The 25,700-nt window shown below is 46.6% G+C and overlaps 3 protein-coding genes across 14 annotated transcripts in view; 1 reads left to right on the top strand and 2 right to left on the bottom strand.

Annotated features, from left to right (window-relative positions):
- Nucleotides 1-405, bottom strand: part of CLIP4 (CAP-Gly domain containing linker protein family member 4) — a 99,898-nt gene extending 99,493 nt beyond the window's left edge. For all 12 annotated transcript variants that reach the window (XR_005372271.1, XM_038561178.1, XM_038561181.1 and 9 more), the window contains exon 1: nt 164-405. The gene's annotated coding sequence lies outside the window, so the exon portion shown is untranslated. The remainder of the gene's footprint in view (nt 1-163) is intronic.
- Nucleotides 406-8,148: 7,743 nt separating this feature from the next.
- Nucleotides 8,149-25,700, bottom strand: part of TOGARAM2 (TOG array regulator of axonemal microtubules 2) — an 83,784-nt gene continuing 66,232 nt past the window's right edge. The window contains exon 21 of the mRNA XM_038561164.1: nt 8,149-8,718. Within this exon, the coding sequence (XP_038417092.1) occupies nt 8,651-8,718 (68 nt within the window). The 3' untranslated portion in view covers nt 8,149-8,650. The remainder of the gene's footprint in view (nt 8,719-25,700) is intronic.
- Nucleotides 11,224-22,879, top strand: PCARE (photoreceptor cilium actin regulator). The gene is given in 2 exon segments (NM_001284459.1): nt 11,224-14,990; nt 19,604-22,879. Coding segments are annotated over 2 exon segments (3,927 nt in total). The 5' UTR covers nt 11,224-11,325; the 3' UTR covers nt 19,866-22,879.

The following is a 25,700-nucleotide window of genomic DNA, read 5'->3' as shown; positions in this document are numbered from 1 at the left end:
TTTAGTCTAAATTGCCTCACAGCATATGTCCAACTCCTGAAACCCATGTTAATTTGTTAAAATAACGGATGCTGTGTTCAGGATGCTCACCTGTGCCTTTGCACAAATGAGGTTTCATCAGAGGCCTGGGTGGGCAGGAGATTCATTTTAGAATGAAACTTACCCAATCATGACACTGTCCTCTCAATGGCACCCAGAAAAAAAAAATTTTCAATCTCTCATGGATCTTCCTCAGCAAGAGCACAAATTGTTTAGAGTGTTGGTTGGGAGTCTATGAAAATAGGTGTTCATAATGGGTTCCCTTGGGCCCATATGCAGATTCCAATTACAGAAAGCCAGGGTGGTGGTGGCTGCTTTGACTTGACTCCCTGTGGTGGAGCCTTCCTTTGAGTGCACCAGCCTGCTTTTCTACTGGCAGCAAATACATAATAATGATAGTGCTGTTGGTGCTATGGATACCAGATTTAAAGGGCCAGAGAAATAGTTAAGACCTTTAGCCTACCTCTGAGGCTGCTGGCAGCAATGGCAGAGGAAGAAGAATGATTAATCCTCCAAGAGCTGGTCAATGCCTCTCTGGGGCTGGAGCAATAGGGATCCACCTCCCTATCCACAAGGGCACAGAAGTGTGGAGAGCGGATCTGGAGGGTGAAAACAGAAGATATCCTGCAGGACCTGCAATTTCATATCTCCCCCCTTTGGGTCATAGGGTTCTAACCTGGACTGGACCTCCTCAGAACTCCAAAAACTGTTCTTTTTCTACCAACTCCAAAAACTGTCCTTTTCCCACTAACAGGTGTTAGTTCTGCTCTCTGACATAAAGAGAACATTTTGAACAGAAATTAGAATGGATTTTGTCATGATTTCTGATGAGATGACATTGTGCTGACCTTTTGAGCTGCAGCAACAGATGAGGTAATAACTTGGAAAAGCAGTCTATGGATTCCGTGGTCTATTCTTGAGATTTTGCTGACACCTGGCTGCCTATAATTATTGGAGCCAGTACAAATTTCACAGTCACTGACTCGAGTGTGCAAAAATGTAATTTTCTCTATTCTTCTATAATTGAGTGTAATTTCTGCCTTGTGCCTCCTTTCTGCCTCAAAGCAGAGAAAATTTAATCTAGTCGCTCTCAGATAAACTCATTCAAATTCAGTCATTTCTTAGCCAATTCAAGTTTATAATTCAGTCACAATTAGGTTTAAAACTCTCTCTTTCTCCCTCTGCTTCTCTTCCCTGGAACCAGTCTCAGCTCTCAAAGGCTTATCCGAGGACTCCCTCCCTCTTCTTGGTCTTAATCTGTCCTGTCCAGCAGATGAAATGTGTTCCCTTAAGAGGTGACCTGGGTGGTCTGTGGAACATAAGGGGGTTCCCACTAGTTCTCTCCACTGAGAGGGCAGCTCTATCCTCATCCCAATTCTCATCCTTATCCTGGGCCGGCTGACTCCCAGGCTTTCTCTCTTTCTCTGGCAAATGTGTTTCATATGGAAGGCTTCAGGACATTATAGGGGTCCTCTTATGCCAGTCTGACCTGTGGGAGCCTGGGGTGGGGAAGTCTCCCATCCTTTTATACCTAAACATGTCACAGCAGCATTCCTATTCTGTTACTTTGAGGTAATATGAGGCATTTCCCTACAAGGCTTATTGGCTTGCTATCTCCTGGCATTGAGCTATGGCCCAGGAAAGGGCCACAAGAACCTCTTCTCTCACAACCTCCAGATGAGACCTTGAGATCAGAGACAGGTACAGAAGCCCCACACCCACACATAACCCTGTGGCTTCTCTCCCAACTCTTACCCTTTCCTAGCTCCAGGTATTCATTAATTATTGGAAGAGGGGAAGGGGCACTGTCTGTCTCCTCCAACCCCTTTGCAGATCTTTTCTGTCCTATACCTGAGTGGAGCCCTTGAACTTCGGCATCAGTGATTCACTGACCTGCTCTCTGGTGCTTCGCTGGAAAGGGGCCTGAGATGTGCTTAAAAGATCTAATGAGTATAAGAGACAAAAGCACACCAAGTAACATTCTACCTCTCAGCCTACTTTATTTCCATGTACTGTTTTACCTTGTGAGGCACAACTAAATGTAATTAGACTAATTTTTTTTCATGACTAAGGTTGGCTTAGAAGAAACTTCTAAACAAGACTATTCTAAAAATTGGGGGGCTTTATGGAATAGCTATATGTGGAAATACATGTTTCTGGCCACCCCCATCCCACCACTCCCAAGCCCCCATCTCCCCATTTCTGACTATCAATTTGGATATGTAAATTACTGAAGGATGGTGATCAAACTCATCTCTTAATAATCATGTTTTTTTTTTAAAGATTTCATTCATTTATTCATAAGAGACAGAGAGAGAGGCAGAGACATAGGCAGAGGGAGAAGCAAGCTCCCAGTGGGGAGCCCAATGCAGGACTCGATCCCAGGACCCAGGAACAGGACCTGAGCCAAAGGCAGACACTCAACCACTGAGCCATCCAGGTGCCCCAGTAGTCACATTTCTTATCATCATATAGTTTAAAGCTCATCTCTCACCAAAGTGCTCACTTAATGCATTTTCAAGTCACCCCATTAGTTTGCCATTTTGTGGCCCTAAAGAACTTGGTATCACATTAGTCAGTTTACTCCCATTTTAAGAATTCTTTAATACATTAAAACCAGTCCCAGAAATTCTTGAGAGGCTAGGATTAACAGTTATCCATCTTGAAATGTATCCATTTCCAATGTGTCCTTAAAATGTGTTAACTGTTCCAGAGACAAACATTTCACAGGAACCCAACATTTAAAAATAATAACTTCCTAAAATAATACTAATAATTTCCCAAATGTAAATTTGTCCAAGTATTTTGCAAGATATAAATTTAACCTTTTAAAACATGACAACAAAATTAAAAACTATAAAGAAAAAGACCAAAGAGTGGATCGTGTGAAATGAAAACTTTCATACTCCAAAAAATATCATAAATAAAATTAGGAGGAAAAAAGGAAAACTTAAAAAAAAAATACTGGCAACATGGCAACATATATGACCAAATGAAATACCAATCTCTTGAAAATTAACAAAACAAAGATAAATGTCCCAATTTCTAAAAATGAACAGAGGATGTATGGGTAATCCCCAAAAGGACCTATGCAAGTGGCCAGCAGAGCATATAGTTTTTAAAATACACAAACTCTCCAATAAATTCATGAATGCAAATAGAATCAAGATGCCATTTTTCCTCTTTAAAATCAGCAGATTTTTTTTACAGGACAATATCCAATGCTGGCAAGTTTGCAATAAAGTAAATACATATGCACACTGCTGCTAGAAATGTAGACTGGTATAATCACTCTTCCTGGAGAGTAATTCCACAATTTGTACCAAAAGCCTTAAAAATATTTATATTCCGGGGGAGTATAACTCCCCACTCCCTAAGTGTGGCTTTCCATCATACTTCCAAAGAGTACAGTAGAGAAAGGGGATGGAGAAAAAACTTTGCAGCTGAGCAGTCTCACAAGCACCACATCAGCCTAGTGATCAAGGTCAACATTGGCAGTTGTAAATCATGTTGATAATATGTACTCTTGATATGATGTAATAAAAATGGCACATTACCTCTATGATTTTCCTCTAAAAACCCATAACTTCAGTCTAATCATGAGAAAAACATCAAACAAATCCCCATTGAGGGACATCCAACAGTTTGGTACTTCTCAAAACTGTCAAGGTCATCAAAAACAAGGCAAGTCTGAGAAACTGTCATAGTCAAGAGGAGTCTAAGAAGTCATGATGAAAAAAAAAATAAAAAAATAAAAAAAAAAAAAAAAAAGAAGTCATGATGACCAAATGTAATGTGGTCTTTTGGATGGAATCCTAAAACAGAAAAAAATGACATTAGGTAAAAACTAAGTATGGCCTTTAGCTAATAATTATGATTGGTTTAATAATTGTAAAAGATATATGACATACTACACTATTGTAGGATGTTATTATAGGGGAAACTGTATTGAGGAGGAATATATGGGAACTCTCTGCTCAATTTTTCTATAAGTTTCAAACTATTCCAGAAAAATTAAATCAATTAAATTATTTTAATGGTTACATTCTTTGGCTAAGCAATTCCACATCCAGAAATTATCCTTAAGAAGTAATCACAAATGTGATCAAAGATTTATTTGCAAGGATATTTAAGTATTACTTAAAATAGAAATAACCTAAATATGGAGGGGAAAAAAAGGAGCCTGAGAATCAGCCAGATATGAGGTTTAAGTGCCTATCTCCCCCACTTTCAAGATGTTCATCTTTGCAAGGCATGGACTTCTCAGACACATCCTGTATATTTGATCACCCTCTCTCTTCTCCAATTCACCTACGCCACAGAGTAGGTATGTGTGGTGATGTCTATATGCATTTCTGTGAAGGTTTTCTCTCTGAGAAACATCTGCATGGGGGAAGAACACTTAGCAAATTCATAAATTTTACTTTGATTTATACCTATGGACTCTGCTATTTATCTTTTTGTTAAAGTAAGAGATTGCTAACCTGATTATATACAAAAAAGTTTTTCCCTTAAGTATTTTTGAAACATTGTATCATGGAAAATGTTTATAATGTGTTTTTAGCGAACAAGGATAATGGCATGATGCGAAATATATATACAAGTGGAAGAAAAGAGTGGTAGGTAATATGCAAAAATAAATAATTACAGTGCTTGTGAAATGCAAGCATGTTTATGAAATGCCAGCATTTTTGCTGAAGTCAACATCTCTTACTTTAAAATATCTCTGGGAATAGAAGTCTAGTCTTCATCTTCCTCTGCTAGCAACTTTAATCAGTAGTTAATATGAAGCCATTTTACGTGTTCAATTCCCTGGTCCCAACCACCACTCTGGCTAGCTGGCGTGCTAGGAGGTAAACCAGCCAAGGGTCAGTGACCCAGAATCTGGGCTGAGGTCAGAGGTAGCAGAGCATGGGACTTTCTGTGGTAATCTAGAATTTAGAGCTAGGGGTTATCTGAAAGTCCCTATCCAGGGACAAAATTAAAATCAATGACCATCCAGCCAAGTCATCAATCCAAAGGGATTAGTCAGAGATAGAGATAGAAGGGCAACCTGGAGGGCTTCTTTGGTTTGCAGAGCAAATCCAAAGTTACTTCTCATAGACTCCTACCAGCCTTCTCCTGGTGGACTAGAATCTGAATGTGTGACTGGAAAGTCTAACGTGAGATGAACCATCAGTCCTAAGTGAAGCTTGAAATGCAGGTATCTTATCCAAAAAAATGTCATAGGAATAACACTCGCTTTGGAATCAGAGAGATTAGGGTCCAAATTCCACAACAGCTATATGCTAGTTATATGACCTGAGCAAGTTATCCGAACCTTTTCAGCCTCTGTGTCCTCATCTGGAAACCTGGGTGTGGCAGAGGAGATTACTTGGTCACCAATGTTGGGGCTCTCCTTCCACAGTATAGAGATATTGCTGGCCTATCTGCATCTAAGTGAGGCCATGAGACATGTCCTAGACATTAACCTGTGAGCAGCAATGATAGGTGTCAACTGCCAGCAAAGATAGTTGAGTACTGGTATGCCTTCCGCACAGTTTTTCCCTTTTGCCTTAGAGGTCATGTATGAAAACTGTTGACATTTCCACATGGAAGGGCCCGGATCTCCATTTGAAGGAAAGCTACTCAACTAAGAACTTCTACATTAGCATTGTGTGGGCAGTAATAACTTTTCATGCACTGCCACTGAGATTTGGAGGTTGTTTGTTTAAGTAAAAATTAAGTGTAAACGGGACACCTGGGTGGCTCAGTCGGTTAAGCAGCTGGCTCGTGGCTTTGTCTCGGGTCATGATCTCAGGGTCTTGGAATCAAGCCCCACAATGGCTGAACATGGAGCCCAACACGGGGCTCAATCTCACCATTCCGAGATCACCACTTGAGCCAAAACCAAGAGTCAGATGCTTAACTGTGCTACCCAGATGCCCCCATATGATTAGCAATTTTATCGGAAATCACCATGTGACCTTCAAGTGTCTGCCCTAAGTAGCTTCTCTTTTGGTGATCACATCAGAAACCCTATATTCACTGAATCTTCATATGCATGGCTTACGAATCAGTAGTCACACAGATGTTTTATGCTATTTCTGGAGATGTATTGCTTAACTCCTTGAGGTGTCTCTGAGGATCCAACAAAATAAATTTCGCCTATACTATGTAGCTTATATTAATCAAAGTATCCTAAATGTATCCTCCAAATTTTGGCAAAAATTTATCCATTTTTTTTTACATAATAAGAGAAGCTATTTTATTGCATAGATTTGATTCTTTTTTAAAAAAATATTTATTTGAGAGAGAGCACATGTGAATGCAGGGAGAGGGGCAGAGGAAGAGGGAAAGGGAATCTCAAGCAGACCCCTCTTGAGGTTGGGCTCCATGTTCAGCAACATTCCTAATACCATGCCTGCAACACAAATATTAGCCCCTTTTTCCTGATAGCTCACCACAACAGTTGCATATTGCCTGTTTATCCCACATTTGGATCAGGGAATTGTGTGCAAAGATAATCCCTTCAGAGCTGAAGGACCGGATATGCCCAAGGCCTTTGGTAGTAGGAAATGTTTCTTAGGTTCAGGAGAGCTCACTAGTGACACTTACAGAACTTGAGAAATAAGACATCTTATCAGATTGCTTAAATGATCTACAGTATTGGTTCAAAATTGATGTCCTGATAGGTCCATCTTTTGTTGATCAATTAGTTCAAAGCCACAAGATTTTAAAAATGGGGTAGAATTTATTTAACATGCTGAAGGGCAAGGATGGCCTTTAGTAGGTTAATGTTTACTATACATAGTTATGTTTTGGATGTCATGGTCTAACCTGTGAATGATATGTCCATTTTTAAGGTTTTGGCAACCTTTTGAGCCTAATTTTCTTTCCTTGAGTGTGAACTGAGAGACTGACTTCCAAAGAATAAAATGTGGAGAATGGCTTCTGAGACTAGGACAGAGTGGCCTCCTTCTTGCTCTCTCTTGGACAATTCACTGTAGGGAAAGCCAGCTGCCACGTTGCGAGGACATTCAAGCAGGCCTATGGAGAGGCCCACCTGATGAATTGACAACTCCTGTAGACATCAAGCAAAGAATGGAGACTTTCTGTCAATAGTCATATGAATGAACTACTACCTCGGAAGCAAGTCAACCAGCCCCAGTCTAGTCCTCAGATGACTGCAACCTTGGCTAATGTCTTGACTGCAACTTCATGAAAAACCCTTAGAATCACCCTGTGAGCTGCTCCCAAATTCCCGACCCACAGAAACATTGTGTTTCATAATGAGACACGGTTTGCTGTTTTAAGCTCCTAAATTTTGTGGTAATTTGTTATCCAACAATAGGCAACCAATACAGGGGCTTTTCTCCAAGATCAAGAGCATTATAGCTGGGACTCTCTTGGGCACAAAGTAAAGCATACAGCACTGCATTTTAGTTGGTGTGTGTATGTTAACATACATGAAGCACACAATTTAAGTGTACAGCTCAAGGAGTTTGTACACATATATAATCACTGCCCAGGTCAAGATACAGAATATTTCCATTACGCTCAGAAATTCTCTCATGCCCATATACAGTTAATAACTCTTCCCAGAGGTAACCACTTTTCTGGGTTCTGTAACTATAGATTGTTTTGCATAGTATTGAACTTTATATAAATGGAATAATTTCACATGTACTCCTTTATGCCTGATTTCTTTCACTCAGCATAGTAATTTTTAAATTTATGTTGTTACATGTTTCAGCAGGTTCTTCCTTTTATTCCTGGCAAGTATTCCATTGTACAATTATGCCTAATTTGTTTATTTTTCTATTGACAAACATTTGGATTATTTCCAACTTGAAGGTTTTATGAATAAAGCTGTAGGAATATTCTTGTGCTAGTCCCTTTTGAGGACCTATCCATTCAATACACTTGGGTAAATTTTTAGAACTGGAATTGATGGGTCATAAGGTGGGTGTAGGATGTGTGTTATGTTTAACTGTCACACAAGTTTCTAAAATAATTGGGTCATCTTACATTTCCACTCAAAGTAACTTTTTTTTCATTTGATGCAAACTCAGTTTGAAAAGAAAGAAAAATAAAAGTCTTGACAAAAAAATGAGAGGCAATGAATAATAAATTTAAGAATTTCTTAAATTATTTGGAATAGTTAAGAAAACCATTCTACAAGGCACAGAGCTATCTGACAGCTGATCCTCCAGGCAAATACTTTTATTCTGATCATCAGTTTAGAAATGTTTTTAGCCCCTTAGATCACGGTTTTCATAAAGATGATTTGACCAGGGCCCCAAATCCCAAGAGAAGAAGAATTTACATAAAGAACCTTCCAGGTGAGCTTTCCACCCTGTTAAATGGAAGAAAGAAGAATCTTCCCACATGGCACACTTGTTTACTAAGCCAGTCCAGCGCCTGACAAATGAAACAACTTCTCAATGCCTAACACAGCTTGCCCCCAGGCACTGAGTCAGCTTTGTATTTCCCATGAGTTCAGCCTCAAATAAACAGATCGGATAACTTTATTAATTATGCACTCTGGGGCATAGGGCTGTGATAAGCTCAGGCTCTGCACACAGCTCCAGTAGCCCATCTCCAGCTTGCTCACGGCACAGGAGGCATGTTATGTCCTTTCTGGTTCTGAAACCATCCTGACACCCATAGGATTATTTCTATCAGTTGTCCAGGGCTCTGTAAGAGAAAAATGAAAACTGTAAAGCCAGCATATCAAGTCCAATCTCAGAAACTTCAGGAGATGCTCAATGCGATCTTTTTTTTTTTTTCTATTAGCAAAATTAAAAATTGGCAACCAGCAAAAATGAGAAATGGTTCAATAAAATCCCTTCTTCCTAGTGCAGATGATGGGAATTGTGTGCTTAAGAGGAGAAGAAGGACACCATGAGGAAATCCTGAGGCAACAATGTGCTGGGCAGAGGGCCATTCTGCAGGCACAGAAGTGCCAAAACCCACATCCAGGACTGCAAGCCCTCCTATAGGCAGTATTTTCCAGATGATTCAGGATTGAGGCTTGGTCCTGGACTAATTACTGAAGTTTCTTATGACTTTTATTATTCTAAGTGGCTTAGATGCCAGGGGGAAAAGAATAAGGAGTTCCTTTTCCTTCCTTCTTTCTTTCCTTCCTTCCTTCCTTCTTCATTTTCTTTCTTTCTCTCTTTCTCTCTCTCTTTCTTTCTTTTTAATTTTATTTCCATTTGGACACTTTCCTTTTATTGACTTTTCTATTTAATTCGATTTGCTAACATATAGTATAATACCTAGTGCTCATCTCATCACATGCCCTCCTTAATGCCCATCACCCAGCTACCCCATCCCCCCACCCATCTCCCCTTCCACAACTCTTTGTTTCCCAGAGTCAGAAGTCTCTCATGATTTGTCTTCCTCTTTAATTTTTCCTCACTCAGTTCCCCCCTTCTCCTATGGTCCCCTTCACTTTTACTTATATTCCACATATGAAACCATATGATAATTATCTTTCTCCTATTGACCGGTTTCACTCAGCATAGTAGCCTCCAGTTCCATCCACATTGATGTAAATGGTAGGTATTCATCCTTTCTGATGGCTGAGTAATATTCCAGTGTATATATGGACCACAGCTTCTTTATCCATTCATCTGTCGAAGGACATCGTGGCTCCTTCCATGGTTTGGCTATTGTGGACATTGCTGCTATGAACACTGGGGTGCAGGTGTCCCATCGTTTCACTACATCTGTATCATTGGGGTAAATACCTAGTAACACAAATTTCTGGGTTGTAGGGTAGTTCTATTTTTAACTTCTTGAGGAAACTCCATACTGTTTACCAGAGTGGTTGTACTCTTTTTTCTTTTTCTTTCTCTCTTTTTCTTTCTCTCTTTCTTTCTCTCTTTCTTCTTTCTTTCTTTCTTTCTTTCTTTCTTTCTTTCTTTCTTTCCTTTCTTTTTCTTTTTTCTTCTTTTTCTTCTTTCTCACTAGCTAGGCACTGAACCAAGCACTTACTAAGCATTAATCAACTTAATCTCCACAACAGTTCCATGAAGTAGGTACCATTACCCCCACTCCAAAGATGGGCTCAGCCTCAAGAGTTAAATAACTTTGTAAGCTCCCCCAACTAAAAAGAGAAGGAGTAGGATTTAAGCCCAAGTCTCTCTACTCCTTGCTCTAAACTACTGACAGCTTTAAAAAGTTTAAAAGTAGTTTTAAAATGGGCAGATACTCCCCTTCACTATGAACAAGAGCTCTGTGCTCAAATTATGTCAAAGCTGCGCTTGAAAAGGAAAATACAATTTACCCTTACATTCTACTCCTAATGACCAAATGGCACCCCACTACCTAGGGTTGGCTTATTTTCCTATGAGTAAGATTTAATTAAAAGCCTCTTTCTTTGAGAATATTGCCTCCCTAAGCCCCTCTGCTCCACAGGGACCAGCCTTGAGTTTTATATGGCAGTGAGCTTTCTCTGCTTTCCCCTTCACACCAGGGAAGATGACTTCCCTGCTATCAAACTCACTTCTCCAGTGTAAAGGAAAGCCACCTTGCCTTCTTTATTCACTGTCTTATTTTGAGAAGTTCTCTAGCACTAGAGAAAATGGTGTTTGTATAAGCCACACAAACAACAACGCATCGCTTCAATTACTGTCAATTGTGTGTTTTGGGGTTTCCTTGAAAATAGCAGGTTGAAGCACACTTGGCTGGTTTGCCCTTATTAAACTGTGAAGGTCACTTCTCTGCCAGGATCTGTAGCCGGCGAGCCTTCTTTTCTCTTCCACAAAAAGCTCTTCCAGAGCTTTTTTGCAATTATGGCTCATTTCTCTAGGTTTCATATGGCAGGCGTCTGAACAGAATTAAAAGCATAAGCACGTGCAAAAATAATCCGCTTCCCAAGATAGTAAATGCTGAGAAGTTCTATATTAGAACACACTGTGAGTGCTGACTGGCTAGGCCATGATTAACCTAATAGGCTTAAAGTTCCACTTGCCATCCACATCTGTCAGGACATGAGCAGAGCACAGGCCCATAATCCATGAGACTGAGGTCCTTCAGAATTGCCCTGTTGCTCACTCACAGCAGAGGGTTTGAGACTTACAGCAACAGGACGACAGGCACAACTGCCTCAACACAGTGGGGCAAGGAAGTAAAGAAAGCTGGTTCCAAGGACACGGCAGCATGGACTTCAGGGAATTCTGGCCTGGAAATTGCCTGGACCAACTAGTAAGGCTGCCTTTTGTTCCTATTTCAAGGATGATTCTTTGAAAATTGCAAAGAGTGTGGGTGGGTGGGAGATGACTGCAGGCTGAAGTCATGGGGTGTACACCTTCCCACAATGACATTGTTAATAGTGTTGCTAAGAGTGGCATCCAGTTTTTTAAAAAGCCCAAGGCAATTTTGCCAGGACGTCAGGGGGGCAGTGAAAGATGCTCTATCCCTTTGCTGGTTCCAAGCTCCACCTGCTATGATTCTGGGGGAGGCTCCTCCCAGGCACAGAGGCTGGCAGAGGAGCAGCCAAAGGCCAGGTGGACCCAAAGCCCAAATGAAGGTCTCTATCAGCTCACAAGAGATCCCAAAGGGAAAGATATGGAAGGACTGCCCCCAGAAACCAAAACGTCCCGATCCCAGCTGGATGAATCACAAAGCCACATGGCTAAGGACCTTCCATCCAAGACACAGAGTTCTCATGGGTTCCAAGGGGCAGCCTTTTCTGGGGAAGAGAGTGAAGAAAGTACTACCCAGCAAAGAAAGCTGAGATGCCACACATGTGGCCAACAGGGCCATTTCTGCCAAACCATCCTTCCTGCTCACGAGCCTAAAGGCAAAGTGGATTTCCCTGAGCCCCTGGTGAAGGCCCACCAGCACGCCTACACCTACCTACACTCCTGCCTCTCCAAATATGAAGCAATTCTGTGCATCATTCATCAGGCCACCCAGACCCAAGAGCTGCTGCAGCCCATGGTCACCTTCCTGCTGCTATGCGTTGATGAGGTCAACCGGCTCTTGGGGGAGATCTCCAAGGATGGAGAAATGCTTCTCAAGGAAGTTAAGGGGGATCTGTCTTGGCCGTTGGGGAAAGGAGAGCCCCACGAGCAGCCAGATCTCCTGCAACAGCTTCTGCAGTACACAGTCAGCAAGCTGCTGGTGCTCAGTGGCACGGTGGCCTCGATCACGGGCAGCTTCCTGGAGGGCTCCGGCAATTACCTCCACGCTACCGCCTGCCACTTGGGAAATAAGCTGAGTACAAAGAGGGGTGTGGATGAATGCCTCCTAAGGGCTCTGGGGCAACTGGAAAGCTTGGCGAGCGGCCACGGAGACCCTGGGATGCAGGACAGACCCTTGTGCTCTGAGGACAGTGGCATCGGTGCTGACAACGAGTCTGTGCATCTGGTGGACAAGCTGGGCAAGCAAACCAGCTGGGACTCAGCATCAGAGCCTGCAGAATGGATGCCAGTGCTTTCATCCACAGGGGAAGCCAAGCTGTCAGGACATAGCTGGCAGCAAGGTCCTTTCCGGATGGGTTCCGACAGACCCCAGGACTGCCCACTCTCCAGGCCTCCGACGGCAAAGGTTCAGCCAACAGCATGGGGTGGAGCAGGTGGCCCATGGCCCTCTAGCACAGGCCCAGAAAATACTACTGCCAGGCCTGGAGGGATCAGCAAAAGTGCTCTGTGTGATTCCCTTGGGATTGGGATCTCGACAGAAGCACATTTTTCTAAAGGCTCCAGGTTGATGGACACCCCTTCCCTCAGTGAAGGTGAGGACAGCAGCCCAGACGAGGAGGAAGACCAGGTGAGTGGCATGAGTCAGTGTCCATGGCAGGAAAAATTGTCCCATCCGAGGCCACGCTCCTCACCTGGTGGCCCAGCAAGCCCATTCCAGCCACACCCCAGGAGGCTCAAGAGTCTCCAAGCCCAGGAAATGATTCTGAAAATGAAGGAAGCAATCAGTGAAAGGATCAAGTTCGTCCCTGTGCCTTCTGGGCCCCAGGACTGGGCCGAGGAGGAGGAGAAGACAGTGGTCTCCCCGAGACCTAGCACAGCCAGTGGCAGCAGCAGGGCCCCTGTGAGGCAGAGAAGGTCCCACTCAGAGGGGTGTCTGAAGAGTCACGTGGAGGACCCCACCCTCCAGGAGCTGCAGAGGGTCCAGAGAGACCTTAGCCAGAGGCTGGAGGCATTTTATGCCCTGGGTGCACATCTGGGGCAGAACTCAAAGCAGGTTCTGCAGCCCCGGGCCACAGCTCTGAGGCCCGACACCTGCAGGGTTGCACCCAGCAACACCACCAGCAAACTGAAGGCTTCCCTCACCAAGGACTTCAGCATTTTACCGAGTCAGGCCAAGAGCATCTTACAGAAATGCAGTCCCCACCCTGAGAGCAAACAGTCCCCACAGGGGAAGGCCGAGGGGCTCCGGGTCACCACTCCATCGGGTGAGAAGGCCCATGAGGCTGCAGGGGCCGAGGACTGGAATGTCAGGAGCTGTCCCACCAGAACATCAGTCAAGAAACTCATTGAAACCTTCAGTCCCACTGAGGGTCTGAGGACCCTGGGCGATTTCAAGGACTCTGGGCCAAGCCCCTGCCTCAGGAAGTGGGGGATCCCCATCATACCTCCCAGATTTCCTATATACAGGGGACTTTCCCCTTTGTATCCAAAGCCCCAAATTTCTCCAGCTGCAAGTGGAGACTCTCTCAAGGTGGGCCCAGGCTGGAGGCCCCTAGCTCCCCTTTTCCCTCCTCTGCTTACAGCAGGAGCGTGCAAGAGGGAGGACCCCAATTTTAACTGTGAAACAGAAGAGGATCTAGAGCACCTCCCTCCACCACCTCTGGAAATCCTGATGGACAAATCATTCACCTCTCTGGAGTCCCCAGAAAGCAGCAAGCCAGCAGGGAGCTCCTCCAAAGGGACCCGGGCTCCGGGGCTCGGATCGGCCGACCCCGACAGGAGAACGTGGGCTTCGCCAAAGCTAAGAGCCTCCTTGAGCCCCACTGACCTGCTACCCAGCAAGAGCGCGAATGCCCCCGCCAGGCCCCACGGCACAGGCCCGGGGGGCAGCAAGAGCGGCTGCGGTACCAGAAAGCTCACCTTGGACCTGAGCCCCCCGCCCGCAGCCAGTGGAAACCCAGAGGCGGAGGGCAGAGGGGCTCGGAGTGCGGCGCCTGCAGACAGGGCCACCAGCCTGTGCAAGCATCCCCAGAAGGCCACCCCCTGGCACCACCCCAGCCACACATGTGGACAGCACAGGACCTGGGAACCCAGCCCGGCCAGGCCAGCGGGGGGGCCACGCTCTCCCGAGGGCCCCCGGCAGAGCCAAGACCGGAGCCCCCTGCTCGCCAGCAAGGCCTCTCCCCCAAGAGGCTCCTGGACACCCCGAGCAGACAGGAGGCAGCCGGCCTGTCACAGGCCCGCCCAGCCGAGTGCTCCCTCTGTGCAAGGCCCCCCCAGCGCACCCGGCAGCCCCCCGCGCAGCCCCCCGCTGCGGGGCCCCCCGGCCAGGGGGGAAGGAGCGCCCAGCGCTGCGCCCGAGAGCCCGCCCGCGCAGGACGAGGCCTGCAGCCCCCCGGGCCCGCGCACAGAGGCCAGTTCCCCCTCCTCGCGCCCCTCGCCCTCGCCCCCCGTGTCGCCTGCTCTGGGGCGCAGGTGGCCGGGCGCTTCTGGGCAGGGCGGGGGCGGCGCAGCCAGAGCCTCGGGGAACCCGCGCCCCCTCTTCTGGCCCGCGTCCTCGCCCGCGTTTGAAGCCGCCCCACCCGGGCCGCCGCCCCCTGAGGCTGGGGGCCCCCGGGGGACCCCCGCGGGCGGCTGGAGGAGCTCGGGGCCCGCGGCCAGGGCCGCCTCCCAGCGGGGCGGGGCTCTGTGCGCGCTCAACCCCCGGCCTTTCATCAGAAGGACCGCTTCGGACCCGCGCCCCGGCGGCCGCCCCCGGCTGCCCGCCCCCCGGGCGGCCGGCGACGCGGGGGGCTCCGCGCTCAGCAGGAGCAGGTAAGGAGGGTCCTCGGCGTGGCCCTGCGGGATCAGTGGCGCCGCTCGGCCCTTGGGATCGCCTGGGGCAGCCGTTTCCAGACTGTGCTCCGGGGGAAGAGGCAGTGGGAAGAGGGGCTGCGGGGTGGGGGTGCGGGGGGGGGTACCCAGCCTCCCGCCACCCGCCCCATCCTTGAGCAACTGCGCCTTCATCTGTCCCTCATTTCAGGTTCCCAAGAAAGATTGTAATTGCACCAAGTTCTGCGTTAAAAATAGAGTTTAAAATAATCACATTAATCCAAGCACACACACACACACACACACACACACACACAACCTTTATTTTACACTTGAGCTAAAGGACAGGAAATGATGTCCTACCCCCGGTGAGCCACTGTCACCCTGTCTGGAACCAGCAGCCTGATTCTGTTGTCCCTGGTTTACTGAAGTAGGTGGGAGATGCTCAAACTTCCTGATCCCACGACCCCTTTAAACTCTTAGGAGTTCTGGAGAACCTCAAAGAACCTTTGTGTAGGTGGGCTGCCTCTATCACTTTTTACTGAATTATAAATTAAAATTGAGAAATATTTAAAATACTTGTTTTTTCAATGACCCCATTATACATCGCCATAAAAAGCAGGTATATTTTCCACAACAAAAAAAATTTAGTGAAAAGAATGGCATTGTCTCATATTTTTGCAAAATACGCAAAAAAATTCCTTTCATGTCTGGCTTCAGGGAAAGATAGTGGCCTTCTCAGATCTGCTTCTGCACTCCATCTGGTGTGATATCACACATCCTATAGACTGGAAAAGTCCACTCTACATTCATGAAAGAATGAATGACTAAGGCAAATAACATCTTGATAGTATTATGAAAATAGTTTTGACCTCATAGATCCCCCTCAAAAAGTGTCTCAGGGACACCCAGGGGACAAGTCTTGAGATGGCTGGTCCTAAAAGTATGGAATATAAACGTTTGGCTTTCCCACACCTCCAAAGACTTGCCTCCACTTCCCTTCCACTCTAGCCTCGTCTCTGCCTCCCTGTTAGGAGGTGTGTGGAGTAAGGGCAGGATCCTTCATGGGCACTGAGTACCAGAAATCAGGTAGAAAGACTGCCATCACTACCCTTTGCAGACTAATTCCAAATGTGCCTTTTTCGTGAGGGCAGCTGACTTGCGTGTCATTGGCCCAGCCATGTAGGCAGGCCTGGGCATGAGGTGGCAACGGGTCATGAGTCAAGGTAGAGCCATTGTCTGAACATGGAAAGAAAGACACATAGGCCCAAGTAGGTAGAACGCATAAGGGAAATGCTTCTTTTCCAGAATGCGACATGGGGAGAAAAGTATCTGAGACCTGTTGGAGAAGAACTCTTATCAATGTGTCTTAATGTCAGATGGGACAAAGCTCAACCAACACGGTCTTTGCTATCTTCGAAATACCCATTGTTGTGTCAATCAGCAGTTTATGTTGGCCAGAGTGATACGTGTTACACACTTCACAATCTGTTGGAGGCATAAATGGTAATTTTTTACAAAGTACTTGGCAGTCGATTTTAAATAAAGATATTATCTAGGGAAAAAAAGATATTATCTAGGGAAAGTTGTGCCTTATTATAGTTATATAAACTTCCCCAACCACTTGAAAGAAATGAAATATTGATTATTTTTGCAAGAATCTTAATGTAATGCTGCTCTTTTCTTAAATCTAAAATGAGCTTCCTATAGTACAGTGCTTTTCATCTAAGAACCTCTATAAATGTTAATGCATTACTCCTCACACTAGCCACTTATTCTGTTATTACATTTCTAAAACTGTGCCCTTCAGGAGAAGAGCTCGGGAGAACAGGGACAATAAAATGGCATTAATTAAAAACACTAACATTTTAAAACAGCAGGAGCAATAATAAAGTAACATAAAATTGTTCAAGAAGAAAATAATGCCCTTCTCTCAGGCTTCTCTACGGAATAGGGCAGCTTAAAAGGTTGTTTTATGTCCTGAATCTCACTACTTGAAGAGATGGGAGGTGGGTGGTGGGGGGGGGAGGGGGGGTGGAGAGGAAGTGCTTGTAGCTTGAAAGAAAGAAGGATTCCTAAACAGGAGACTTCCCAAGGTCACATGGAAGGTCACAATAGCACTCCTTCCCCTACCTCCTGAGTAGACCACACCTCCAAGCCACCCCCCCCCCCACCAACAGAAAATGTGAGCATGTGTTGGATGTGTTGGATGTGTTGGGAAAATACTCATCGTCCAGTCCCTCCACCCCTCCACCCCTGTAAAGTTGACATCTGGGAGCAGAAGCATGCCAGCTACAAAAGCACTGTTTCCCACTCTGTAAATGCATTTTTTTTTTTTTTTTGCCTGCCCTCCTGTGTACAGGAAACCAGAACAAGGAAATAGGCATGGTTTGCCCAAAATCATGCAGCTAGCTAATAAGCCAGGGCCAGAGACCAAAAGGACTCAGAGCAGGCTGTTTCCCCAAGCAGGGACGGCAGTGCTGCAACCACACCCAAGGTACCTTGTGGCAGAGGCAGGCTTTGCAGGATGACCTGGCCCACATGCGGCATTGACCTGCTTCTCATCACCCCGTGCCAGGCACCAGTCCCTTTTATAGAAAACATGATAATTTATATCCCCCTGATCTTGGAGCCCGGGGGATTGGGGATCGTCCTTGGAGGCTTACCCAGGAAGCTCAGGTACTGAACTTCAGCGGTTATTTATGTTTTGGATCCCCTGATGGATGTGCCATCTCTAGGTTTTAGCATGCTGAGGCATTGTGAGCATTCAAGAAGGGTCCAGACTTTCTGGCCTGCATGCCATGCTTTCTTTGTTTATACTGGACCAGGCAGGGGCTCTCTGCAGCCCAGTTCCCCCAACCCTACTTCCTGGAGCAGGCTACCAACCGACCAGCAGGACAGTGGCTGGGCAGCCTGCCTCCCCAGCCATTCTGGGATTGAGTAGAAGCACAGCCTCAATGTGGCAACCAGGAAAATCTACCTCCTAGACCGAGCCTCACACAAGTGTGGAACCTGGTTGGGGTTGGGGAAACCACAGTTCTAGGACAAAATGGTTTATCATCTCCACTGACGCTGCATGCCACAGCCTATCCTCCAGACATGCCCCATTCCTGCCAGCTACTCCAGCTGGGGAGCCCCAAAGGGTCATGGATGAAGTGCATCCTGCACATGCATTCCCTTGCTCCACAAGGGGCACAGGGAGCAGTAAGTAAGGTGGGAGCTGGTCCTGCACACAAAATCACGCTTGATCAGACAGGGACCTCCCAGTAATGAGGCCAAAGGCCAACGTGGATGAGACTGGCTCTTGGGAACACAGTGAGATTCTCACTGCCTAAAAATCACATGCATGCCAGTCTCAGTTCCCACTCCACCCCTGCCCACATTCCTGCCACCTTGATCTTAGTAGAATCCAAACTCAAACTTACCCTCCACTGGTTCAATGTCTCAGGTAAGCCTAACCACACAGAGCTAAGCACGCTGCATAATAAAGCTCAAGAACCTGCCATCACCGGCAGAGAGAAGGGCTTTCTGGTCTGTCTATGTGGGGAGGTGGGTCCAGTCCTGGACCTGAGGTGACTAATTGTGAGGCACTGACCCTCAGGTGCCTATGTGTCATGTGACAGGGTGGTCCCTAGTTTCCCTTCCAGGTGTGACTTCCTGTTCATGCTATGAAGCAGCACCAGAGTGACAGCTGGCCATTTACTGAGCACTTATCACGCGCTAGTTCTTATACGAAGAGTTTTACACACTTCATTCAATATTGATACCTTTGAGCGCCCTGTGAGATGTGTACTATTATCATCCCCATTTTATAAAGAAGGGAACTGGGAACCAGATTAATGTACTATGGGACACACAGCTAGTAAGTGCAGGACTTGAACTCAGACGGCCAGACTCCAACCTTCAGGCAGTAACGATGAGGCCAGCCTGCCAGCGCACAGCCAGTGTGGCTTTCTGAGCTGGTCCCCTTCTGGCCTGAGCTTGCTCCATGCTTGGGATCATTCTTCATTCCACACTCCCAATGCACACGGGGTATCCTTCTCCCCTCAAAGCCCCTCTCACTGTGTCACTCAGCAGCTGAGAAGTTCTGTTCTAGCCAAATGCCAGGCTTAGGCCAAGCACTTGCCATTTTTCTCCATTCAGGAAAAGGGTGGCAGCTGAGTAAAGCAGGGTGTGGTAGGGTGTTCTTTTTGCTGTTATTGTTGGTGTTGTTTTTAATTCAACTAGCTAAGCCTAGCCCTTCATTAAACAAGAAGTGCCTTAAAAATAAAAATAAAATAAAGGCCCAGCTCCCAGAGGTCCTGAGGGAGCTGCTTTGTTCAGAGCAGCCGGATCCTGGGCATGAGGGGAGGAACAGGACTCGACCTGTCAGCACAAACCCCAGGGCTCAGTTCCCACGGCGCCCAACCACCACAGGCACGCCCCGGGACGGCACCCAGATAGCACCAGTCAGGCAAACCTGATGAGGGGGATCCACGGGCCTGTGGGTGAAACAGAGGGTGAGGACCTGAGAGAATCAGAATGGGAGTGGATGTTACCGGGCAAGGGGGGCTGGGGGGAGGGCAGAAGGAACAGCTAAGGAGGGTTTGATCTGCATCTGTCCTTTCTCTCCGCAGCAGCAGTGAGGAGAGCCTCAAGAAGGACACAGAGCCATGGAACAGCCCCTGTGCCCCAGAACTGAAGGGTGGTAGCAGGGGTGCGTCTCCCCCAGAGCTCTGCGTGTTGGGCCACGGGCTGCAACGGGAGGTCAGAGCCAGCCGCACCCAGGACAAGCCTCAACAGAAAGAGGTAGCCTGACAGGCTAACCAACAGGGTGACACTGATGCCAGTCACCCCAGAAGGCAATGGGAGACAGCCAAGCATCAGACTGTCCCATAAATGGTGGGCCCACCAAACTCCTATGGAGGTGTCCTAGAACCATCTGGAAGGTGCAATGCCCAGAGGGTCTGCTAAATTCTACACATTTGCCATTTTCAGCCCCAGATTCTGGTTTGCCTAAGGGTTCAAAGATGAACTATAACTTTGGACCCCAGGGTGACATTCTTTAATCTTTCAAGTCCTGGCCTTAACTTAGGGGGGAAAATACATTTATCGCCTACTTGATGGGCTGGGGGGTTTTACCTGGGTTAGTTTCATGGACTCATTTAATCTGCACAACAACGAATGGAGCAGATAGCATGTTCCTGGTTTTGCAGATACGAAAACCAAAGCGCCCCTTCCCCTACCCCAACCCCAAAGTGTCTTGCCTGAGGTCTCACAGCCAGGAAGAGAAGAGAGCAAAAATTTGAACAGGTGTGCCTGACACCAGAATCCCTTGTTTTTCGTTACGTTTCATTGCCCATGACTATTCCATCACTCCATTTGCCTAAAGCAAACATAGTTGTACAAATGGTTGGAAAGCGTTGTGGTTTTTTCACAGGTTACACAGCGGCACAGCATTCAAGTCACCATTGAGAGCTTTGTTGAGAAGCTGATTACTCCAGAGATAGGAAGACCATGGAATTAAGACACACACCCTCCTTCTCCTCCCTCCCAAGTACAGACCCAAAGCCCTCAACACAGCTTCCAGCCCACTCCTTTGGCTGAGCGGCCTCGGGTTGCTTCTCAGAGGCGTGTCTTGGATGCTCTGCCCTACGCATCCACATGCCTCTCACACTGGGTGCAATCATGCCTTGCAAACAAGCAGCCTATTCTCCACGCCCTATAGGGGCTGGAGCGCGGGAAGATGCACGCACTCACACACACACACACACACACACACACACACAGACACGTACGTGTATGCACATGCCAGTCTCTCCCAGGGGCTTCTCGGCCAACTTTATTCCCAAGTCATCTGGACAACTTCTGCCAGAGTCAAAATGGAGTGAAGAACTACCGTTCCTGCCAAAACCCTGCTTCTGCCAACGCGCTAGATATTTGCTGCAGATCTTGGAACTCTTCCACTGGTGGCTGTGAGTGCTTTCTATTTAGAAAGAATTTGCAGTAATTGGGTGATTCAGTGCCGGCTCAGTAGGTTGTCAAAAGACAAGAATTCTCACCCACGGGGTATGGCTAAGGGGCCATCCTCCAGATCTGCTGCAAAGCTGATTTTCTTTTTAAGTTTGGAAAAATTACAGACTTCAAGTCCTTTCTGGTTGAAATAGATCATGGCTCGAGAACAAGTTAAGCTGGGTCCTACGGGCTACAGCTACCTGTAAATGAAGTCACCTTGACTCATTCAGTTATTAAAATAGGGGTGACAAGGATAATCTCTTCAAAGGCACCCAAAGAATCATTGATTAAACCACCAACAGGGGCCACAAGCCACCCCTCTATTGGGAAATGTCTGTACACACCCAGCTGAATGCTCACGGTTGCTGCGTGGCGGCACTAATTGTCAGAGCAGAGCTCGGGCAGCTGTAGGGCAGACTTCGGGCAGAGCCACATGCAGGGGTGAGTGGGTGGACCTGGGGATCCGCCTGGCCACAGGAAATGGGAGCAAGTCCAGCTACCCGGGCAGGGCAGGGCTGAGGTAAGTGTGTGGGAACAGCCAGCTTTGGGAAACATGCGTGCTACAAAGCTGGCCAGTCTGCCTACCTGGGCAGGCCAGCTGCAGTGGGGAGGGAAGGGGGGTGTGGGCCCTAGGCAGGCTGGGCACGGAGCCAAGCCAAGGGGAAGCAAGCAGGAGAAGAAATGCTGCAGCTCATGGGTAAGCAGGCTCAGGATGGACCCTGCCCTGGGCAAGGGTTTAGGGGCAGACTTCCCAAGGTCTGGAGAAACAAAGCAGAAACAGAGAAGCAAAGGGAGATTGGACAGGGACGCCATTCATGAAATGGGGAGACAATCTGGGGTGTTATCACAGAGACAATAAAAAAATCTAGTTCTGGGAACCAGGATAGGAATTGGGAGCCAGATCTGCAAGAGGAGGAAGAAAGGCCAACCTCTCCCTCAAAGGATCCCCACTCAGAGGTTTGGGCTGGTTTAAGTCTTTAGGGGGGCCGAGTGTACCCAGCTACGGCAATGAAAGCTAGGTGTGGACACCTGGGAGCCACGTACCCTATTACATCCCAGAGGGAGTCAGCGTCAGAGAGAATGCCCTGCAAGAGTAGGGCCTCCCTGAGTGTGCCGGGCAGGAGGCTCTCTGAGGGCAGACGGTGCCCCTTCCCCCGAGCTAGGCCACTAAGCAGCAGTGACATCCACCGTTCCTGCGCTGCAGGCAGCGCTGAAGGATAGAGGGCTTCCAGGATTCCTGTGTCAGGGGCCCTGACCTGCTCCCTCCACATCTACTGAGCACCTAGTTGTACCAGGACAGTGCCAGACTCCTGCTATATACCCCCATACATGATGTCGTGAGAGGCCTCCCGGTCCAAGCAGCAATGACAATGAGGTGATATAGACTCTTGTGTTGGTGAAGGACCCAAAGTCTTCAAGAATCCCAAGTCAGCTTCCTCTGGGGTAAAGCAGAGGGGTTGCAAGGCCAAGGTCAAAGGTGAAGCAGTGCCTAGCTGGCACAGGAGCAGATGGGTCACAGATGTGGTTTTTTGGCTACCATCACAACCACCAGACTTAGCTCAAATTATAGGTGAATTAGACATTGTATAAAAGAAATTAAATGTACCATGACAGGCAACTTGAGTGGCTTCAATTCAGTTTCACCCCTCCTTGAGAACAAGCCTTTACTCAAACCCATGTCTTTGGTTCCTGCCTTGGAAAGCATGCTGCTGGTGGTCATGAGGGACAAGCCCAATCCCACAGCTTCTCAGGTCACTCTCATGCACCCACCTCTCCTCCACCCAAGAACCTCATCCTTGCTGAGCCCAATCCACTTCTTGAGCTCAAAGCAGAAGGGAGAGCAGAGTTTCTATTTTGTCTTATCTTTTAAAAGTAATTATACCAATAGGCCCAACGCATTAAAGACTCATGAGTCTGTGTCCGTCCTTCCCAAAGTTAGAAACCAAGAAGGAATGTTGGGCATAAAGACAAAAGAGAGGGTGCCTGTTAGGCTCAGGAGGTTAAGCTCCTGCCTTCAGCTCAGGTCATGATCCCAGGGTCCTGGGATAGAGCCCAAGTCAGGCTCTATTCTCAGTGGAGAGCCTGCCTCTCCCTCTGCCCTACCTCCTGCTCGTGCACTCTCTTTCTCTCTCACTCTCACTCTCACTCACTCTCTCTCAAATAAATAAAAAACTTAAAAAATAAGGACAAAAGAGAGCCCACCACAAAAAAGATCAATTTAAGGGGTGCATATAATACCTATATTCCTATTTTGGGACAACTCTCTTCCAGAGGTGTCCAGCAATCATCAACACCCATGGAGATCCCCAGAGCTGCAGAGAGGGAGGTGCTTTAGCTTTTTATCTAATACATTAGAAACATAGCATATAGTTCTGCCCCAAGGGCAAAACACAACTTTCCAGGTCTATCAAAAGGATTCATGGAGAAAAGAAAAAAACAAACAGATATAATATTCTGGTGCAACAGTGATAGCTTTTAACAAGTATAAATACAAGACGAAATATAACTGCTCTCCACAGCCTGGATCTGCGTGGCTGTTCACTATGAGCAGCATCTAGTTCTTTCCTTACATCATATCCCCAGTTCAGAACCTGAAATAATCCGTGTTGATAGAAATGCAGGGCAGACGACTGAAGAGACTTTTCTTTCACCATGAAAAGCTTATGTTTGACAAGACTTGTCTCATCAACCCTACGACATGAATGAAAGGGATTTTGAGAAATAGATTCTTTTTTCTAAACTAAACCAGTGTTTTGCATGTATCAGGGGAGCTGGTGCAGTGAATTATAAGTGTCAACATGTTTGTTGAACTGAATTGATCATCTGGTTGACGGCGTACAGGCTGCCAACACTCACCACATCTTCCAAAGGAAAGCTTTGCAAAGGTAATATATTTTTAAGTAGCCTCATACCAGAGATTCTGTTGAACTGCCATAAAGTAAATGTGTTCTGGGCCTGTATTAACAGAACGTGTTATACTGCACTGTGGTTTACTCCCTGTGCCTACCTGAAGTTTAAATAAATTTCCATCAATCCATCCCGACATTTTTATGAAATGTAATTAAAGATGCGTTGCACACGCAGAGGAGCAAACGGTTAATTCACTCCACACTCTAATTCAATTTTATGGAGGACCCTGGACACTGCTGGCTTGATTACTTTCACGGACTTCAGAAAGTAACTTCACCAACAGCCTGTGGACCCTGGGACTACAGGATTCCAGCCACCTGGTAGCCTGGGTCCTGAATGCTCTAATCCCAGACACCCTTGAAGTCTCGCACAGGAGTTAACAACCTGTTTTGGCTAGAATGGCAGCATTAGCAGGAGTCAGGTACAGCCCGAGACAAGCCTGGTGGGCCTGAGGTGGAGGAAGGAGATGAATTGAGAAACAAGGAGAAGAAGGGCGTGGTGAATGTGTCCATCATGCTGGGGAGCCGGAGTCCATCCCGCTGCTCCTGATGGTTGGAACTGGGACCCAGAAACTGAGGCCCGACTCCTCCATCCCCCACCGCCGCCCTGTGACCCAGCTTCCAGGGGCCCATTCCTTCCTCTGGAAAGTGCGATGATGATGCCAACCACCATATCCTGTCATGGATAAGACACAGGGAAACTCGCCTCTTCTAAGCCATCTTATTGAGCCTTCTGGAAGAACTGCCCTGGTGATCCCTCCACCACTTTTGTTTGTAATGTTCATCTCCGCCACCTCTATGCGTCGAGATTCTGATTAAGAAAAGAAAGTACGGTTTCCCCCTCCTTCCAGATCTGTGCTTGATTCTTGGAGAAAGTTAAAAACAGCTGTCAAACTCAGCTAGAATTGACTTCCTTCTCTGTAGGATTCCATGTCTTTCAAAGTGAAAAGACTTTGAGACATTTTGCTTGCAATCACGATGGCAAATGTCAAACATTCCAAATGGAAAAAAAAAAATTAAGCTTCAGAATCTCCCACTTATTCCCATGCTGAGTCGGGGGTGATTTGTCAGTCAGATGCTCGGAATGACTTTAGTGCCTCCTAACTAAAGGTTTTACTGGGCTGAGGCTAGAGTTAATAATAATTATACCTTTTCTTTGTAACACTCTACATTTTCAAAATGCAATTATCTACATTGTTTTATTAGATTTTTTTTAATGTCATGAGATGAAAAGCAAGTCTTTTTTTCAACACCTTTCACAAATTAAAAAAAAAGAAGGCTGAGGGATGTCAAAGACACGTCGCCAGCTAATGGCAGAACAGGTGCCCCAGCACCTGCCCAGCCTTGGTTCTAACACCTACTGCCAGCATGATTTAGGTTATTCTAAAAGATACCACAACCTTCCATGGAAGAAATTCTCAGTTTTCTCCAACATTTACAAGTAGGAAATTATTTTTCAGATCTAGCCAAAGGCCAGCTATAATTTTAGCTGTTCCTCTGAAACTAGCTTGGATGGAAATTCAAAACAAAATTTCCAAGAGAATTATCTTCTATAATTACCTCCTCTACACACCTTAACCTCTCCTCGTTCCCCCCACCACACACACACACACACAAAAACTACCCCTGGCATTGAAAAAAAAAATAGTCTTTTTAAGAAAAAAAAAAATCTTTGTTCCTTGTTGTCATGAAGCCTTAAAGTGGGCTTCCAGGTGAACCCCCTGGCTGAACAGACAGCATTTTAGGAGACAGCTCTTCCATTTGATTGCTAGTGCCCCAAAGTAGTAAAAACCAGCGGTTGAGACAGAAA

The sequence above is a fragment of the Canis lupus genome, chromosome 17 (assembly GCF_011100685.1).
Source record: "Canis lupus familiaris isolate Mischka breed German Shepherd chromosome 17, alternate assembly UU_Cfam_GSD_1.0, whole genome shotgun sequence".
Taxonomy (NCBI): domain Eukaryota; kingdom Metazoa; phylum Chordata; class Mammalia; order Carnivora; family Canidae; genus Canis; species Canis lupus.
Note: the sequence above shows the minus strand (reverse complement) of the source record. Positions and strands in the feature narration are given on the sequence as shown.